This window comes from Urtica dioica, chromosome 9, assembly GCF_054948205.1.
Source record: "Urtica dioica subsp. dioica isolate 48M chromosome 9, U.dioica_male_clone48M_v1_H2, whole genome shotgun sequence".
Classification (NCBI taxonomy): domain Eukaryota; kingdom Viridiplantae; phylum Streptophyta; class Magnoliopsida; order Rosales; family Urticaceae; genus Urtica; species Urtica dioica.
Genome location: NC_142764.1, coordinates 26395748 through 26415497, shown reverse-complemented (window position 1 = coordinate 26415497; position 19750 = coordinate 26395748). Strand labels below are relative to the sequence as shown.

At 34.7% G+C, this 19750-nt stretch overlaps 3 protein-coding genes across 7 annotated transcripts; 2 read left to right on the top strand and 1 right to left on the bottom strand.

Moving 5' to 3' along the window:
• Window positions 1–643: 643 nt before the first annotated feature.
• On the bottom strand, window positions 644–4382 carry NF-YA7 (nuclear factor Y, subunit A7). 4 transcript variants are annotated; one of them, XM_089626677.1, is made up of 6 exons: window positions 4207–4382; window positions 3250–3311; window positions 2391–2533; window positions 1407–1508; window positions 1119–1283; window positions 644–1055 (listed from the first exon to the last, which is right to left on the bottom strand). In XM_089626677.1, exons 2-6 carry the CDS (start codon window positions 3275–3277, stop codon window positions 867–869), a joined length of 627 nt encoding a protein of 208 aa, XP_089482803.1. In that variant the 5' UTR covers window positions 3278–3311; window positions 4207–4382; the 3' UTR covers window positions 644–866. The 4 variants fall into 4 exon arrangements, with proteins under 4 accessions (XP_089482803.1, XP_089482802.1, XP_089482804.1 ...); XM_089626676.1 differs by having other exon boundaries at window positions 4095–4381; XM_089626678.1 differs by having other exon boundaries at window positions 4152–4381.
• Window positions 4383–9578: 5196 nt separating this feature from the next.
• LOC149386293 (ferredoxin--NADP reductase, root isozyme, chloroplastic-like) lies at window positions 9579–12546 on the top strand. The gene is made up of 5 exons (XM_089625585.1): window positions 9579–9793; window positions 9903–9959; window positions 10390–10731; window positions 11197–11416; window positions 11887–12546. Exons 1-5 carry the CDS (start codon window positions 9770–9772, stop codon window positions 12384–12386), a joined length of 1143 nt encoding a protein of 380 aa, XP_089481711.1. The 5' UTR covers window positions 9579–9769; the 3' UTR covers window positions 12387–12546.
• Window positions 12547–14714: 2168 nt separating this feature from the next.
• On the top strand, window positions 14715–18276 carry LOC149386292 (ADP-ribosylation factor GTPase-activating protein AGD12-like). Of its 2 annotated transcripts, XM_089627007.1 has the most exons (10): window positions 14715–14976; window positions 15422–15472; window positions 15549–15617; window positions 15882–15963; window positions 16181–16256; window positions 16346–16509; window positions 16598–16733; window positions 16923–17039; window positions 17341–17436; window positions 17736–18276. In XM_089627007.1, the coding sequence occupies exons 3-10, from the start codon at window positions 15590–15592 to the stop codon at window positions 18015–18017; spliced, it is 981 nt and encodes a 326-aa protein (XP_089483133.1). In that variant the 5' UTR covers window positions 14715–14976; window positions 15422–15472; window positions 15549–15589; the 3' UTR covers window positions 18018–18276. The 2 variants fall into 2 exon arrangements, with proteins under 2 accessions (XP_089483133.1, XP_089483132.1); XM_089627006.1 differs by lacking the exon at window positions 15422–15472.
• Window positions 18277–19750: the final 1474 nt, after the last annotated feature.

The window sequence follows — 19750 nt, the reverse complement described above, 5'->3', positions numbered from 1 at the left end:
AAATATTTATTCATATGTTATCCACGTTTGATTGACGATTAACATTCACTGATAAATAGTAGATTTTCAAATGTGAAATAATAGTATTTGAAGTTTGAACTGTAATATTGTAAACATTCCCTTAAAATTTTATAAGCATTTCACTAACAAAATGGTGAACATTGGAAACAAATTACTTACTAATGGGTAGCTTGCCAATTTTGAAGATTTAACGAATATTTGTTTAACAGGCATAAATATTTGCAAGTATTAAAAGTCTTTTCATGGCACAAAAACCAGGCAGCCAAAGTTAGAAAATCAGAGTTTTCCAAAGAATTCTGTCATACCATCAGACAAATATATAAAGAGAATATAAATAAAATATAAAAATAGACCAATTTTCATCTATCATTGGCTTACCTATGCTTTGATATAAAGATAACATGCACTTGTGGCAAAAGTACCACCATGTCCCAAGTCAACACCATTTTTGGTCAAACCACTCGACTTATTACCTTAGTTTATTATGATGAACTGAAAGTAAACACCACATAATCACAACAACAGCTCAATCTATATCTTCTTCACATAATCAAACCAAACTACAATGACTCACTGATTTGAGTTAAAAGAAGTTCTTCCCAAACCCTCATCACTACCCCTTTAACAGAGAGCTGCCCAAACAGCAAACTGGCCGTCACGACTCCAGAGAAGGACAACATTCACGGACTTGGATAAAGATTGCCTGATCAGTTCCTGTGTAATCATTCCTACAAGTTTAACCACTTTAGAAAGACCCTGTACACACTACTAAAAGCTACCGAGGCCGGATTCGGAATTCGTGATAGGCCAACTTTTCCGAGGCTCTTGGGCGGTTCTTCCCGAATTTACAAGGACGACCCGCCCGTTGGGGTTTGCTCGGCTTTATCAGAGTTCAAGTTTATATTAGGCTGCGACTTCTTACTCGATGCTACTGCGTCTTGTTCCTTATCGTCTTTCTTTGCATTGAGAAACCGACCCCCACACCCTCTGGCTCTTCTCAATGCGTGCAAATGTCGAGACTCATGCAAATACGGCTGCGAGACAAACTTGGGTTAGAGTAATTTCAAGGGTAAATTTGTAAGTTTGCAAACTCGCACCTTTCGAGACTTGAGGGCTTTGTTTTCTGATTCTGCTTTTGCGCGAGATTGCCGGCGCCGCAAGATGCCGTGATACTGTTTTGCATTGACGAATACCGGTTCCTCGACCGCGTCTGAAGGCAGAGGAACCCCGGCTTGTTGTATACCCATTAATTGAAGATGGACCTAAGAAACGACATCAGTCACAATGAGAATCTTTATTCAATTCACATTGAGTACGACTTTTTCTTCTGCAAAATAAACCACCATACTATTGATAAGGTTTTTGAGAGGTGAGAGAGAACATACCATTGGTTGACCACCGTAAGGTTGCGGCGGATATGGCTGTGCCTCATAGGGAGCAAAAATGCTTCTATAGTAAGGATCCGGGTAGGGATAAGCTGCCGGTGCCTTCAATGAGACAAGGATCAATAAGTTGAAAATTCCTAAATTCTGAAATTTTTCATGCGCTTCTACACCTACCAAGTGCGTGTTCAAGAAGTCATGTACTCATGTTTATGTCTGACTGCAAGTGCCACATACTATCGGCAGTCATCATCAGAACAATCAAGCATGTTAAAGCGAATTAATCCAGTTCGGATCCGACCCTTTTTAACGGGTAAATACCTTTCATTTCAGCTCTTTTTGCATTACAGACTAGTCGAAAGGTCATGGATTCGTGAAAACATGTCTAGATTTCTATTAATAAATCATCTTGCAACAATATATTTAATATTTTTTCCAGAAAAGAAAAAGAGTTTAAATAGACGCATGGCCATATCTATTCCACCTCTCGGGCCTTAAAAACAATACCTCGTCCCCATCCAAATATATTTTGACAGTGTTTATGGGGCTCCAGATATTAATGCGAGTACAACCACTCCGGTTATAACATTTAGTTCTTCTATTGCACCTGGTTTTGCTAATACTTACGTGTTTCTATTTATGGTTCCTACCCAAAAAAAAAAAAAATCTTCTTTTTCTACATCATCACTTCTAAATTCGATAAAGCGATCCTCAACTCTTTGATAGAGCATAAAATACGACCCTTGAGAGCCTTCAAGAGATTTCTCCTAAACTTTCAATACGCACAATCTCTCCTACAAACCATGTATAGATTAACTAACATCCCATCCCCCTTCAGTAGCACACCAGAGTATTATTTATGAAGGAAGTGTTGTATTTACACTGTATACTATGTATAAAAGAATGTATGAAAATGAAATTTACATACGCCATTTTATGAGACATTGAACAATATTAAAGGTTTTGATTTAGAGATAGTAGTATTACCATTGCATGCCCTGCTCCAAATTGTGGCGTTACATATGGAACGCTTGAAGTTGTCATAACAGCATGTGACCCTCCAGCTGCAAGGGACGACGACTGGGTCTGAGTTTCTGAGTGTTTTTCGTGCTCATCAGATTCACAGTTTTCTGATTGATCAAGCATTACAGATTTAATTTTGTAGCAAAGAATTTACAATTAAGGGGAATGAACTAAAAAGGCAAACAAGAGAAACAAATTGATGCCTTCATGCCAGCACAAACTTCTTCTTGCAAAAACTAAAGAGCAACTAGCTATTGGCTATTAGACTAATATGCATTGATTGGTGATATGAACTTTAATTGTATTCATGGAAATTGTTTAAAAAATTAAACAATGGAAATTGTGATAATTGCTTACAGATACAATATACAATTTGCAGGACTATCGAAAGTCCACTCTCTCCCAATTAATTACTTCCCTTTACTAACTTTAACTCTCTTTTAGTCTCCCTTCATCCACATTAATCCCCTCTATTAATAGGCTAAACACAGCACCTACCATAACTCCTACAACTTGTAGCACGCTCGTGGACACACAGTGTCCATTTTTCCCTCTCTACGTTACAGAGTTACTCCATCCTCATTTATTGTAGCTATTTTAACATTTAGTTTTTTTTTTAAAAGGGAGCAAAAACCACAAATTGTATATAACCATATAAACAGACCCGAGGCTAATAGTATATAGCCATAAATTGGTTCCTTTATGAGATCATAATAGAGCTCGTGCTCTGAAGCACACTAAAAAACACATACTGATATTGTTCAACTATATATCTAGTGTCCCATACATCCAGATTCCAAAGATGGGGAAGGGGAAAAATTACCAGAAAGATCGTGCACGGAGGAAGTCATGAGGATGCCAGAACAAAGAACTTTTGACAGAAATCTGACAAGAAAATTAAAAGCAAAAATTACAATCTCAATTCCAAAAAGAAAAAAAAATACATATAACAAGCAAACGCTCAAAGCAGTAAACCCCGGATCATGTTAAACTTAAAAGTGATCAAAGAGAGTAGTCAGATCCGGCAAAACGTCACACAACCATTTAAAATTTAGAAGCAAATAACATAAAAGCTATGTTATCTGAAACATGACAAATATCATCAACAAAACAAAACAAAACACATGTTAGCATTAATTGAACATATTTTATTTTAACGCCACTGAAGAGTCCAAAAGCTTAGTAATATCAGAACTAACACTCTCACGCTACTTTATCGATAACAATGACCCTTAAATCGTTTATGAAACGGATAATTTTTCAGTTGCCTACAAGGCCGACTTATATTGCAATCAGAAACAAAATTCCCCATTCCGAACTTTCGACAAATCAAATTCGCGATCAAGTTTAGAATTTCAATTATCAGAATCGGAACTCGTCTCAATTATGCTCTTAACTCAGTTGAATTAAAAATAAACTCCTTCAAAATGAGAGAATTTAGCCCAATCAACACCAGTACCTTGCCAGTACCATGTATATCAATCGAATACCTCTAAAATTCCAACAGAAGAGACCAATCAACCTAGTTGCTCCAAAATAACCGACAACACATTCCAAAATTCTCGTTATCTTCTCAACCACTCATCTCTTCCGATCCAATAAAAAAAAAAAAAAACCACTCATCTCAGCGACCAATAAACTCGAAAGAAAAAACAATAGAATACTCACAATTCAGTGGCAGAAGAATTCAAAAAGGGAAAAATCAATCGAATTTTTCAACCCTACATTGTCGAGCGCGAAATTCACAGCGAGCTAGGGTTTCGTGTTGTCGAAAACATACCCGCTTTTTCGCAGCACCTTCTTCTCCGAAGAATCGGAATGACTGGAAATTAAAATAAATAAATAAATAAAAATAATTAACCTTTTTCTATCGTATTTTATAATATATATTTAGTTTCTCCTCAGAAGAAAGGAAACAGAAGAAAACGAAAAAGGGCATTTGTTGGAATTGGAATTTCGCTCTCATAAATCCCAATCCACAAACTTTATTTTGTTAAATTATTTTATTGAATTTTCATTATTCAAAAAAATGTTTTATTTATTTATTTGTGTGGATGTGGATAACTTAGGCGAACAGCTTAGAACAGATCTGGACCGTTGATTGTGCTGACGTAAAGGATAATCTAGTCCACGAATCGGGAGTGGGGTCCACTAACGTGTAAGCAAGTGATTGGCTAGGATTTGAAAGCGACAAATGACGGGAAATGTAAGTGTACGGCTGGATAGATTGGGCAGCTTGTGGGCCCGGTTTTTGGGGACTTCTTTTTTAAGAAGGCTGAACATGTAAAGTTGTAAACAAAGTAACAAACACACATATTCATAAAATAAAATAAAAGCAGTCGAAATTGAATAAAGATTACTGAGAAAAAAAAATTTGAAGATAGTATTGCATGTGGTTGATGCAGTAGAGTGCCAATATAATTGGCCAATGCTACTTGGGAAATTAAATCCCTAGCCTCGACTCATTGTGTAATCTTTTGCTTCGTTTCGTATTTATTGTTTTTAAATATTATTTATTTATTATATTTCTATTTTTTACTTTTCGTTTATAGAGCTTTTCTTTTACTCAATTCCTAATGTAATCTTTCGTTTTTCACTTTTCATTTTACATTGAATTTCATGATCTTTCCCAACTTTCCTAAAATTTGTAGGTTTTTTTTTTTTTCCTTGTAACCTCTTTCCCTTCATGTATTTCATTTCTAAAGTTGTAAATTTTACTTCATTATCAATTTTCAGTCAAAATATCATTTTTATTTTAAAAAAATTATGTAACAAGCAAAATACATACTACTCGGTAAAAAAAAAAAATTAAACTGTTCAGCGGGATTGAAACATAAATTCTAGTTTTCTCGTGTATAAATTTTTCGTAAATATATATATTTTTGTAAACTCACCCCACTTAGCATTTTTTTCCCGTGAAATTGTCACAGTTTCTGCTGTTAAAGGACAACACGGTTAAACAAAAAGAACAATACATGGATGTAAAACAAAATTTCGATGGTCACAAAAAATACCCCTCACTCCACATTTGAGCGTCAATCATCACATTCACGCTAATGGCAGTCACCTCGAGGTTCGGGGGTCGCCACCGAGTTTATTATGGATCACATGGTCAGGCCGCAACGTTGTCGCACCGCATCATCGGCAATTTCATACATTTTAAAGCACAACCATGAAGAGTTTGAACTTCTAAAAAAAAAAGAGATAAAATGAGCTTCTATGTGAATAAGAAGGTTCAAACTCTCCCCATTATGGTTCTCTTTGATCATCTTTCACCACCTAAGTGTTTTCCACACTTGGACATCTCGTAATATTTCTATGACGCATAGAACGTAGACTCTTTCTCCTTAGAGCATCGCATACAAAAATAGTTGATCTTCATCCATATCTTGGCAAGATCTTCCGGGATGTAGGAATCCAATCCCACTCAACTTTTCAAAGAATAATCTGTTATCTTACAATAGACAAAAAGTTTGCACAAATTTTACCGCCAATGTTCCATAATTCGAGGAAACTACGACCTCAATCGTGGGATGAAATTGCAACGACATTGTAGCCACTTCGAACCGAACATTCACATTTTTTTTTTATGAAATATCACATTCGTACACCCACGATTATAGACGAGGAACTCAAATTATTCAAAAGTAGCTTTGACGTCAACTTCACATTCCAATCGTCATATGAGGTCTTCAAATCGGTCACTATTAAGCCGTCAGGTATCTGGTTGGTTTCTCGGACCCAAACCCCATTGGTCCACTCAATTATACAAACTTTAAAACTGGAATATACATATAGATATAAAATGACTGGGTATAATTATTATTTTATCTGGGTATGTAAAATTTCTCATTGGTCCACTCAATTATACAAACTTTAAAACTGGAATATACATATAGATATAAAATGACTGGGTAGAATTATTATTTTATCTGGGTATGTAAAATTTCTCATTGGTCCACTCAATTATACAAACTTTAAAACTGGAATATACATATAGATATAAAATGACTGGGTAGAATTATTATTTTATCTGGGTATGTAAAATTTCCCATTGGTCCACTGGAATATATACATATATATATACATATATTTTTTTTGAGGGAATATATATATACATATATATATATATATAATGACTAGGTAGAATCAATGTTCAAAATATCAGGATATATTGGTGATATATCGCCGATATATCGTTTTTTAAAGAGTCTCGGTAAAATATTCGTTGTAATCGTTATCGTTTTATAAATATCGTTAAAATATCGATGATATATCGACAGAATATCGTTTTTTTTATTAAAAAATCCAAAATATCGACAAAATAGTTTCCAAATATGAAAATATCGTTTTATTTGTTTGTTTTTTATTATTATTATTTTTTATCATTTATATCTTTTACTTATTAATTTTACTTAATATAATGATATTATCAATATTTTCTTATTTATATTTTATAATACATATAAATATATGTATGACAACGTATTATATATAGATATAATATCTATACTAAATTACTAATAGACTAAATAATTAAATATATAATACTATTCTTTTTTATTATTTTAAAGAATATTAGTAATGTAGTAGAAAAAATATTACAATTTCTTTGAAAAAAAATTATTTTATTACATTTTTTAATATCGAGAAAGTAATGTAAATATTAATAATGTCTATCTATAAGAAAAAAGTTATAGATATATTTTAAATTTGATTGTTTTATTAGAAAGTTAAAAATATAAATAGTGGTACATATTTTATTATATTTTGTTATAAAATTTTTGTCGATATATCCGTCATCGATATATCACCGATATAATCGGTAGTCGATATTAAAATTGTTATAGAATATCCGTCGATATATCCGTAAAATCAAAACCTCGGTATGAGTATCAGTATCGATATTTTGAACATTAGGTAGAATTATTATGGGAGAATGAGCATACTAGCCCAATCAGTTCACCAATAAAAGTAGAATAGCACAAGTTTGAATAAATTAAGGGAATAGCCCAATTAATAATTGACTACCCGAATTACCCTCGCACTAAATTTACCCAACCCTAAACCTAAACTCGTCTGGTCCTTGTCCTCATCCATTTCACAGCCACCACTGCGAACACCACCATCGACAGCACCGCGTGGATCACCAGCGTCCCCGTCGGAAGCACATTCGCCAGGTTCGCCGTCGTCGACAGCGCCGCCGACATCGCCGACGTCGGTGGTACCGCCGGTAACGGTTTCTCTTCAGCCAGCTCTGCCTCGTCCTTTGCTGGTGTTGTTGCTCTTGTTCTCACGCTCATCGCTTGTTGAGCCATCTTTCTTTTGTTTTGCTCTTTGGGTACGGATCTCGACGGCGACGACGGCTCAGATTGACTCGAAAATCGGCGGGGGGAGAGGAATCGGCGGCGGAGAGGAAATCGGCGGCCATATTGAGGGGATTGAGGAGAGGCACTTTGTAAATTCGTAAATCGGTTAATTTAATTAACCTACTGGAGTGAGTTAGGTTAATTAATTAACTGATTCGTGAATGATTTGAAATTCACAAAAAATTTACAAAATTAATAACTTAAGTCAATTGATATTCAAAGCATTCAATTAATTAACATAATTCCGAATTCAGAGGAATCAGCGGCGGAGAGGAAATCGACGGCGATGGAGGGGATTGAGGAGAGGCACTTTGTAAATTCGTGAATCGGTTAATTTAATTAACCTACTGGAGTGAGTTAGATTAATTTGTGAATGATTTGAAATTCACAAAAAATTTACAAAAATCATAACTTAAGTCAATTGATATTCAAAGCATTCAATTAATTAACCTAATTCCGAATTCAATCATTTAGTAAAATTAACTTTACTCACAAAAAAATCAGAACCTAAACTAATATTTCAAGAGTTTTGTAACTAACTAAGCCAATTCAAACCTAAGAATTTCATTCTGTTATACGTTTTAAATTTGTTTGATTTATAGCCATTCTGCTTATGTGGCACATTGTTTATACCATTTTTACCCTTATTAATTAGTTAATATAATTTATTTTCGAAATTAATAAAATATAATTTATTATTCAAAATCCATAATTATTAGGATCTCAGTTATCTCTCTATCTTTCTCTCTCTATTTTTCATGTTCACTCTCTCTCTCTCTATCTCTCTCTCTCTCTCGTCACATTTTTTTAGCCATGGATAAATGTCAAAATTATAAAAATCGCAGTTAATAATCGTTAATAACTGTTAATAGGCTTCTGCTTTAACTAATAGTCGGTAATAACTGTTAATAGGTTTCTGACCTATTAACAGTTATTACCGACTATTAACTGCGAGATGCTGTTTTTTTTTAACCTCTGCTACGCCTAAAAATGTAACAGAGAGAGAGAGAGAGTATTTAGGTATAAATAAATTATTTTCGTTTAATTTTTTTTTTTGGTAAAGAATTAGGGGAAAAAATAAGCGTAATTATGTCTTATTGCATCAAAGATTGACTAATTACCAAATATTACTAAAACGTTGGCTATTTCACAATTCTAAGTTTTAAAAATGCTAATAAGTTAGAGCGCCCATATTTCAACAAATAAGTTAATTAATTAACCTAACTCACTCTAGTAGCTTAATTAAATTAACCAATTCGCGAATTTGCCAAGGGCATTATGGTCTGAGCCGAAAATATGGGCTATTTGTTTAATAAAATGAAACTTGGACTATTCCCACAATAAGAATTACAAACTTGACTAGTTACAACAAATTTCACAATTATTATTTTATCTGGGTGTGTAAAATTTCCCACCATTACTCACTCTTCTTCTAAATCTATTATTTTCATTGCCCCTCTCGAAAACAGTGTTTGACTTCGATAAAAAAAAAACACAGTGTTTGACTAAATCCAGCGAATTAACCCTATGGCTGCGCTTTTAAATTTACTAGTGGGATGATGACACAAAGGATCAAATTCCTAATCCAATGAATGTAATGGATAGTGGAAATAAAATATATATATATATATATATATATATATATATATAAAATAACAAAAAACCTTTTAATACAAACACCATGAAAAAGACAAAAATCCCAATTATTATTAGTAAAAAATATTACATTAAGTTACGTCATTTCTTGATTATAAATTTTTTAAAAGAATGTATAAAATTAGCAGTGAACAATCAATAATCCATAGAAAGCAAAACCCAATTAAACTGTCTCTTCCAACATTCCAAAGGATCACTCTCCGCTCCTTAATAAACTTCTCGATCGGTGTGCTTATATTCATCTATACACCTATATAGATTCCTCTATATTATCGCCTTTTTCTCGACCTCATTTCTATCGATCTCTCGAGCACGGCCATGGCTCACTCTACACTGTCTCAGGTTCGTCTCTACTCTGTCGATCTTTGTAAAATTATGTTTGGTTTATCGAGAATATGAGTATAGAAAGAACATCGCGTTGACGAGACTTTGTACGTGATTTCGCCTGTAGATTTCGGTGACTGTTCCATTCGGGAATGATTGCTCTCTCAGAAGATCCGTATTCAAGGTTCGTTTACTTCGACTTTTCCTTCGTGTAATTTTGATTCAAAGGTTTCGTTTGGTAGTTTTGCTTCGCTTTCGCTGTTTGTATTTTTCTAATTTATTTCAACGATGGAGAGCTATTGCTATCAAAAACCCAAAATGCTTGTTTTTTTCCTTCCTAGTGTGAGGTCTTGTTTTCCTGGGAAAAAAATATCTTCTACTTGGAATAGAGTAAACTTTCAGTCTTATTCTCTGTCGGAATTGGATATAATTACTTTAAATTAAAAACCCAGAAATAAAAAGTTAAAAGAAAAAAAAAAAAGAGAGAATCTCTTTTTGAGTTTCATATTGGGTCTGCACTTTTGTTTGGTTTCTTTAAAAAAAAATATCTTTCTTCAATCTTGTATGAATATCCACTATAAACTGCTCTGAAAGAGACTTTGAATCCCTCTCAGACAAACAGTGTAAGCTTGCGCGAGAAATCATGGACCCAAACACTGGCTTTGAACATCAAGACAAAGAACGGAGAGCAACAACGAGAGCGCCGAGTTCTGTGCATGTCGGTGCAACAGGCGTCTCCTTCTGCGCAGAAGGTCTCCGTTGCTCCGCTGGAGCTCGAAGACGCCAAAGATCCCCCGTTGAACTTGTTCAAGCCCAAGGAGCCTTACACGGCGACCATTGTCTCCGTGGACAGGATTGTCGGGCCAAAAGCTCCCGGAGAGACGTGCCACATCGTGATCGACCACGGTGGCAATCTTCCTTACTGGGAAGGACAGAGTTATGGTGTCGTTCCCCCGGTGAGTTATCGCGTGTCAATGTGGTTGCCGTGTCGTGTGTAGCATCATATCAAGAACATAATGGTTTAAGAAACAGAATAGTCTAATTGCCCATATGATGACCTTGCTGGAAGATATTATGGCTAGCTTTAGGTCTAATAGTTGGTCTAGTATTAAGTTTTTCATTGATGGAAGATATTATGTGCGAATGTGGTCATCATGTTGTGTTTTGAGAAACAGTGGGGTCTAGTTTTGATGTGCTCATTTGCTCATATCATGTCCTTGCTGGAAGATACTACGGTTAGCTTTAGCTCTCTTAATTGGTCCAGTCTCCAAGTATGTTATTCTTTGATGGAAGATATTATATGTGAACGTGGTCGTCATGTTGTGCTTTGACAAACAGTGTTGTCTAGTTTTGTTGTGCTCATATGGTCATTTCACGTCGTCTTTCATACCTGAAGTTTCTTGTGGCATTTTGTTTTGCAGGGCGAGAACCCAAAGAAACCTGGAAACCCACACAATGTTCGCCTCTATTCGATTGCTTCGACCAGGTATGGCGACAAGTTCGACGGAAAGACAGCCAGTTTTTGCGTGCGTCGAGCTGTGTATTATGACCCCGAGACAGGGAAAGAGGATCCCTCGAAGAATGGTGTGTGCAGCAACTTTTTGTGCGACTCTAAACCGGGAGACAAGGTTAAAATAACAGGTACGTGAAAGGTTTTTTCAACTGTGTTTCTATCGGGTATTTGAACTGTATTGTCTGTCAGGTGATAAAAAATTACAACTGTGCTTGATGTTCTTGCTTATGATATCTTATCACCTGATACACCGAACCAGATATAAAGATCGAGTGATTCTTGAGAAGCTAATGATCATAGTTTTTTTATTCTTCCTTTGGTTTGAGAAGGCACCAGTGAGTTCGGGTATGTAGAACACCCAATCTATTGCCTTGAATTTTTTCTCTCCCCTTTCTGTTGCCTCTAGGAAACTAAATCTGTGTCGTGAAACGATGGCTTTGCACAGTCTAGTTCATTAGTATGAAGTCTTTATGCATGTAACAGGGTCGTGACTATACTAGTTTGCATACTACGTAGTCACGGAACAAAACTATATGATTTTATTAATCTAAACTCTCGGAGTAAATTTTATTAATGTTTAGTTCATTTGTTACAATAGGACCATCTGGCAAGATAATGCTTCTTCCGGAAGATAACCCGAAAGCGACCCACATAATGATCGCCACCGGGACCGGGGTCGCGCCGTACCGTGGCTATCTGCGCCGCATGTTCATGGAATCGGTACCCTCGTACAAGTTCGACGGCCTGGCTTGGCTCTTCCTCGGTGTGGCCAACACGGACAGCCTTCTCTATGACGAGGAGTTCACAAAGTACCTGAAAGACTACCCGGAAAATTTCCGGTACGACAAAGCTCTGAGCAGAGAGGAGAAGAACAGGAACGGAGGGAAAATGTACGTGCAGGACAAGATCGAGGAGTACAGCGACGAGGTTTTCAAGATGTTGGACTCCGGGGCCCACATTTACTTCTGCGGGCTCAAGGGAATGATGCCCGGTATTCAAGAGACTCTCAAACGGGTCGCGGAGCAGCGAGGCGAGAGCTGGGAAGACAAGCTGTCTCAGCTCAAGAAGAACAAGCAATGGCATGTTGAAGTCTATTGATTGATAATGGTGGTGTATTTTTTGCTCACATAGACTTGGGTTGGGTCCAAATTCAATACCCCCTTTTTTTTTATTAGATTTAATAAGTCTCGGATTCATTATTAAGAAGTGATAATATGATTCTTGGGGATGGAATGAAGTGAGAGACTGTTTTCTTGCTTGTATTTTCTGTTATTTAAATATTGTCGATTAATTGACGTAAAAGGCTTTTGTCAAGCTTTTGTTTCCGGGTTGTGTTGCTACCTATATTATTAGGCATCTAATGGAGTTTCAGCTCAAACTAAAAATAAAAAAACTGTTGGCCATATATGCTTAATTTGCAACCTAATGTGTCTTAGTAAATAGGAAAAAAAATAATTACAAAATAAGGGTTAATTATTTGTTACCTAGTCTGTCTTTTGTTGTCGTTCGTTTCTTTTAAATATCTTATTTTTGGGTTCTCATGGTATCTCCCTTGTTGTGTGAACGTTTTTATAAGAATAATGGTTGGGTATTAACAATCTGCATTAAGCTAATCATGTTAACATCGTCTTTTTTAATCAACTCAAGAACCCACATGATAAGTGTAGGGTAATCTATGGATCGTGCACGTGTGTATAATAAGCTAGTCGGATCAGCAAACTCATTTTCTCGAAAAGTGAGCTATTTGGCACGTCATGAGGATTACGCTTCGACATTCAACACAAATCGGATTGAAATGTGAGGTGGAGGCCAAGTCTCTAGAGTTAGGGAGAGAAAGTGAGATATAGTTTTGAGTTCAAATGTCTAACTACAGATTGCGGGAGGAGCTTTGTGAGCTTGGAGGCCGGATAGACCGAGGAGGCAGTGGGGACAGGGCGCACACAAAGGTTGGGGCGTCGTTTTCCCCCGTGAAAAACGACGCTATAAAAATTAGAAAATAAACAGTATAATTTTATATATGAAAAAATTATGCATAAGTCCATTAAAAAAACACTAACTGATTAGTAAAGTAGTCGAGGTTTTAAATTTTTAGCAAAATATATATGTTTTTTTTAGAAAATAGTTAAGACTTGACATTATATCTACCTCTTTGTACAAATTTATTGACAAAATTAATTCATGGTATGTTACTATTGTCTGACAAATTTTGTCTATTTTGTAAATTTATTACTTTAAAATGTTTAGCTAGGTACCCAAAGTAAGTATTTCTAAGTCGAAGACCGGGACAAGTCTTCCATATTTTTTTTTTTTAGTATTTCGGGTCTGATTTCCTCTCGGTGTCATTTTTTTGGAGGGATCGTCATTTTTCCAAGTAGGAAATTGACTACGCTATAGTAGTGTTATTACGTAGTAGAAAACCATTTCATCGTCAATCACAATTGTTGCTTCCAAAGAAATCAATGAATTTCGTGGAAATCTTACAAGATCCATTCGTTATTTTATCTCTGACGGATGATCATAACTTCATTTGGTTCCTAACTTGGTTTAATAGTAATTACACACCATCCTAACATCGCAAAATATGTGCAATTCATCGAGGCTACATGGATAGAGATTATCGAACTATCATGGTGTCGAATGATGAACTCGGCATTGTGGCTGTTCTTCGACTTTCTCCAACTGCACGCCGCCCTATGATAATCCGGGTACCCTTCCTCTAAGATAATAGGAAAATCTTTTAAGAAGTTAAGCCCAAAGTGTGATTAAAAAAAGAAGTTATATTACATTTTTTTTTAATGTGCATGCTAACAATGTAAGAACATGTATTTTCGATGCCGTGCATAACTTAATCTCCTCTCAACATAATAAAACCAATTTATTTTAGAAACATAAACTTAATTAACCATCAAATTATATACATATGTATATCTATATATATAATAAATTTGTGAGAAGCTAAAATTAATCAAGTTTTCCATACAGCTCTGTAAAGTAGCACGACATATTTTTAGTATATCTTTGCCATCCAAATGATTCATTACTTAGCTGGTGTTTAATATAATAATATTAAAATAACACTGATAATAAAGTGTTAAAATAGCAATTTCATTAACCATTTTAAAAATAACACTGTTTAATGAAGGAGAAATATCCAAAGTCCAAACACAATATTTTTTTATAATTCATTGTTTATATATTATTAGAATGTTAAGTGAATTGCACGGAATGACAATTTTCACAAAATCAAACAATAGGTTTTTTTTTTTTTTTTTTTTTTAAATGTGTGTGTGGGCCAAATCAAATTTATCTCTTTATATTTGGAATTGTCAGATGGCCATATGTCTATTCATTATGTGTCAATATTTTCTACAAACTATTTTTTTTGCTCAGATATCTTCTACAAACTAATAATAACGGCTCATCATTATTGAATTCCACCATTCCATTCGGTTAGTTCTTATTTTATAAAATAGTTATTTAATGTTCGAGAAACATAAATAAGGTATACAATAATTAACAAGCAAAGGAGTTCAAAATAATTAAAATTGTAAAAAAAAAAATTAACAAGTATAAATAAAAACAAAATAAACACAACAAACCAGGTCGTGCCATTTCCCTTTCTCATATTCCTGAAAGAATCTTCGTCATCAATCATTCTCTCACGTTCTCGTTTCCTCAAACTCAGCTGGTAAATTTCACGCCTTTTTTATTACCCTTTATTTAATTCATTCAGATCTTTCTGTGCAATATTCTGAAGAATTCGTATGTTCAGTTTGATCTTCTTTCTTCGTGTTTTTTTCCCCGCTTGTCAACGATTCGTCGTCATGGTTGAAATTAGCTATCATACCTCTAATTCAGAGCGTTTAATCTTCCAATGTCGCGTTTCTTCATAAGCTTAAATTTGACCCACTATTTTCCATAGCTTTTGAATTGGTTAGGATTTTTGGAATTTTTTTGCTGCATGACGTTTTATAATTCGCAATCCTTATAGAATTTCAATCAGGGATTTCCAAAGTCACTGATACGATAATTATTTTGGCTGGTCTGAGTTTTTCTTCCCTTTTTTTAATCTGAGGTAGTGGATATAATGGCCAAACTGGCATTCCTTTTTTCTTTTATTCCTATTTGCGCAGACAATTTAGACCAACCATCTTGATTTTTCGGCAGCTTCTTTATTGATTCAGGTTTTCTTATATTTTTTATGTTCTTTGGCTGGTTTTGTAAAGCTCCAAAAATTGCTCAAATGTATCGTCTTTGCAGGTAATTGGAGGGCATTAGTGACTACATAAAAGAGCAAAGCCATGAATGGAATGAGTAGACCTACTTCAGGTACGCTTGTAATTATTTGAGGCCTGTCTCTAATTTATCAGGCAAAAACTAGAGGTGGATGAAATGCAAGAGATTGAATACAAAAAAATAAAAAAATAGTGGTTTTTGTGTGGGTGTCGAGAATTTTGTGTTTCCCAGTTTGCTTAATAATTATATTTTCCTTGAGCAATTAGGAGATTTTGTTTCGAAGTTCTAATCCTTTTACTGGTGTGCGAGCCGTATTGAATTAATTTTTCGGCACTATTTATTCGTTTTGTTTTTCAGGTAAACGGAGACTAAAAGATTTATTGCTTCAAAAAGATAATCGCGTTTGTGCCGACTGTGGTGCGCCGGATCCAAAATGGGCGTAAGTACATGATATATAGAAGAAGTAATGTGTAATCATTTTACTAAGTTTTTTATTTTTATTTTATTTTTAGGGGGCTCAGTTCATAAGATTATTTGAAATGGAGTCCTTTTTATGATTTTGTTTATTTTCCTTTACCGTTTGCTTACGAAAGAGTTAAGAAACTTTCTTTTCTTTTTAATAAATTTTCGGTTAAGAAATATGGTTGGCACTTCAGGTCAGCTAATATTGGAGTTTTTATATGCCTAAAATGTTGTGGCGTGCACAGAAGCCTCGGTACCCATATTTCAAAGGTAATAATCCTTGTTTTTACACTCGCTAACAAAATAAAATCTTAAGTATGGTCTCTTGAGGATTTGGATATTCTCTGACAAATGTTCAGGTCTTGTCTGTAACGCTGGATGAGTGGTCCGATGACGAAGTTGATTCGATGATTGAAGTCGGAGGAAATTCCTCTGCTAATTCGATTTACGAGGCTTTTATCCCTGAAGGAATTAAAAAGCCTGGACATGATTCCAGCCCCGATGAGCGGTCAATGTTTATCCGGTTCGATGAATATCCTGAACTCTGGTTCATTTTTTTATTTTTTTTAAATGTATTTATCTCTGGTTCATTGTAACGTACTTCGTTGCAGGTCGAAGTACGAGCTTCAAGAATTTTTGAAGCCTAGCTTGAGGATCGCATCAATTGCTTCTGCACGGTCCTCTCTCCAATCCAGTTTCTCTAGGAAGATCATGGATAGTTTCCGGAGTTCAAATTCACAGGCCTCGGTAATTAGTTATTCTGATCATTTCCTTAAATCGGGTGGGTTCAATGATTAAAAATCAAAACATTTTATCGTGAAATTTATGGCTCGTAAAACTTTAGTTGTAATAATCTGGCTCATATAGGAGGCTAATTGATAATTATGTAGATAATATATTTATGTCATGATGATCTTACCTTGGACGTGGTAACAGGAAGGCATGGTTGAGTTTATCGGACTATTGAAGGTAAAAGTGGTTAAAGGAATGGGTTTAGCTATCAGAGATATGCTGTCCAGCGATCCTTATGTTGTTTTGACTCTTGGTCAACAGGTTTGTTGTTTCTCTTTTCGTCTTCCTGTCCCTGAGAATTATATAAATAGAAGTACTGCCCGCATTTGAAGTCCCTTTAGTGATTGCCATGGAAAAAGAAACATCAATTTTGAAGAAATAATTTTGCATTAGGATTAAATATTAATATTAGTTTGATTTGTTCGCTCCTCCGGCTTCAGAGCTTGATGTCCCTAAAGGTCTTCTTAGCATAGTTTTACATTTAGATGATAAAAAAAAATAATAATAACAATAATAATAAAAAAATGATTGGTGATGATCAAGTGTTGTTGTTATATTGTAGACCGTTCAAACAACCGTGGTCAAAAGCAATTTGAATCCAGTATGGAACGAGGAACTCATGCTATCAGTTCCTCAGCATTTCGGAGCCTTAAAGTTGGTAAGCAAATTTTTTTTTTTCTAAGTAGTTGTGGAAAAAGAAATTATCAGTCTAACGAGTAATCTGTTCCTAGCTAAAGCGTCTTAATTATTTGTTTATGCATACAAACAATGTGATTAGATACCATTGAACAAATTGATGTTCATTATTCATTGATAAAATAGTCTGAAGGACAAGATTAACGGGTATTTGAGACACCCTTTACACTAAAAAAAAAATATAATAGTTGAAGTTGTGGGGTGATGAAGAAAATCATTTCTGGCAATCTTAAAACGCAATATGGTTTTCGGTGTGGACAGAGGGTTTTTGATCACGACACTTTTTCGGCGGATGACATAATGGGAGAGGCGGAGATCGATCTCCAGCCGTTGATTACCTCGGCGATGGCTTTCGGAGACGCGGGTATGTTCGGGAACATGCAAATCGGGAAGTGGCTGAAGTCGCACGACAATGCCCTCAAAGAGGACAGCACGGTCAACATTGCTGATGGAAAAGTCAAACAGGAGTTGACCCTCAAGCTCCAGAATGTCGAGTCCGGAGAAATGGAGCTAGAACTCGAGTGGATGCCTCTCGACCAGTAGTAAGTACTTGCGTGCACACACACAATAAAAAAAAAAAAAAGCTTTCTACTATTCTTTGCTCAAAAATTGCGCGATATTAATAACTAAGAACTTGTTTAACTACTTCGATAGAGACGATCACACAGAGTGAAACAGGGTACTTTTTTTTCTTTTTTTTTTCTCTCGTATTTATTTATTTGTTTATTCATAATTTCTCAAATGTAGTACATATATGTCTCGGTTCAATGTATTGAAATATGAGTTTGCATGATTCCCACTAGATCATATGTCTCATTTTTTACTTGAAAAACTGTTTGATCTTTTATTGGAACGTTGGTTATGCTTGGCGGTTAGGTTAGGTTAAATTAAGATCAAAAGTTCAAAATTCCTTATTATTTGGAGTAATTTGGGAGTTAACAGATTAGCTTATGTCGAGATAAGATTAACCTTATCTGATCTGACCAAAGCTTTTTATGATGAGTATCCTGTTGCGTCAAATTCAAAACTACTACATTTATACATTTTGGTCAAATCATTGAGCTTAGGACATTGTTTTTATAATTTTCAAGTTGAAAAAATATATGCAAATTTTTAATTTTTTGTTTTTTGTTTATGTTAGGTTAAAAAATTGCTCTAAAAATGATGGCTCGCTGTTTTTTTTATAGAATGGATTAGATTTAGTTCAGGCTTTGAAGTGAGGCTTGCATTGCGTCATTAAATGTGGAAAACGGTTGTCCATCATAGCAACCCATAAAATAAGTAGCTTTTGAATGAATAAATGAGTTATATTGAAAGCTCAGGTCTGTGTCCCTTTACAAAGGAAGAACGTGAATCTGCGTGATAAAGAACCCCCTTATAAAAATTGGAATAATCTTAAGGCCTTTGTTAGAAATATAATACATGCTCATTTGCCTCACTGTCCATTTTCTTTTAATAAATGAAAAAAAGTAGTTGAGACGTGAGAGCATTGATGATATGTGGTAAACTTTTTTACACCATTGATTTCTTTCCTTTACCATAAAAGCTTTGAGAATAATCTAACTAATGTGGGTCAACCCTGCAGTTCTTTTCAACTAATCTAACAAACTAACAAACAAACTCATGTAATATTAGACTTGTTACTCGAACTCTTATCATGATAAAGAATAATATAATAAAAAAATAAGAAATTTTTAAAAATTGACATTAAGAAGACAAAGAAATAATGAATCCAATGGTTGCTCAAACTCAAATCTAAGCCGTTATGAGCTATGACTACTGAATTATTTCGGTTGGTACTTGGTACTCACTTCATCATTGCATTTGTATCAGTCATTTACTTCATTTCTGAAAAGCCATTCATAATTTGCCTTTCTTCATAATGTTATGCATGTTTATCTCACAAAATAGTCAACTGCCCTTGTTGAAACTTGAATCCATTTTTGCAACTCGTAGCGAAACCGACAATTGTTTGATTGATTTCTCTCCTTTGAATCAACGCCCAAGATCATAATTCATAAACGACGTGGCTTGTCTCATTTTCTATCTCAAAATTATTTATAAAAAAGAAAAAGAAAAGGATAAATGTCCACATAAGTGTAATACAAGAAAACGCGCTTTATAAAGGGTTCTTTAGTTTTATGACCTTAAAATGGATTTTTTTTTAATCAATGACTCTTTCTTAATAAATTTTAAGTCCATGACCTTCTCTTTAAATGAATGTTATAATATCACATAAATACCCTTTTCTTTTGTAAGAAGTTAATAATATTTAA

What these genes read in the sequence shown, in the direction of transcription:
- NF-YA7 (XM_089626677.1), bottom strand. Translation starts at nt 3,277, where the DNA reads ATGACTTCCTCCGTGCACGATCTTTCTG. An exon ending in TTGGAGCAGGGCATGCAATG is followed by an intron (nt 1,509 to 2,390) that starts GTAATACTACTA and finishes GTCTCATTGAAG; the next exon opens with GCACCGGCAGCTTATCCCTA. An exon ending in CTTACGGTGGTCAACCAATG is followed by an intron (nt 1,284 to 1,406) that starts GTATGTTCTCTC and finishes GTCGTTTCTTAG; the next exon opens with GTCCATCTTCAATTAATGGG.
- LOC149386293 (XM_089625585.1), top strand. Translation starts at nt 9,770, where the DNA reads ATGGCTCACTCTACACTGTCTCAG. An exon ending in CTCACTCTACACTGTCTCAG is followed by an intron (nt 9,794 to 9,902) that starts GTTCGTCTCTAC and finishes TTTCGCCTGTAG; the next exon opens with ATTTCGGTGACTGTTCCATT. An exon ending in AGACAAGGTTAAAATAACAG is followed by an intron (nt 11,417 to 11,886) that starts GTACGTGAAAGG and finishes TTGTTACAATAG; the next exon opens with GACCATCTGGCAAGATAATG.
- LOC149386292 (XM_089627006.1), top strand. Translation starts at nt 15,590, where the DNA reads ATGAATGGAATGAGTAGACCTACTTCAG. An exon ending in GCGCCGGATCCAAAATGGGC is followed by an intron (nt 15,964 to 16,180) that starts GTAAGTACATGA and finishes TTGGCACTTCAG; the next exon opens with GTCAGCTAATATTGGAGTTT. An exon ending in TTTTGACTCTTGGTCAACAG is followed by an intron (nt 17,040 to 17,340) that starts GTTTGTTGTTTC and finishes GTTATATTGTAG; the next exon opens with ACCGTTCAAACAACCGTGGT.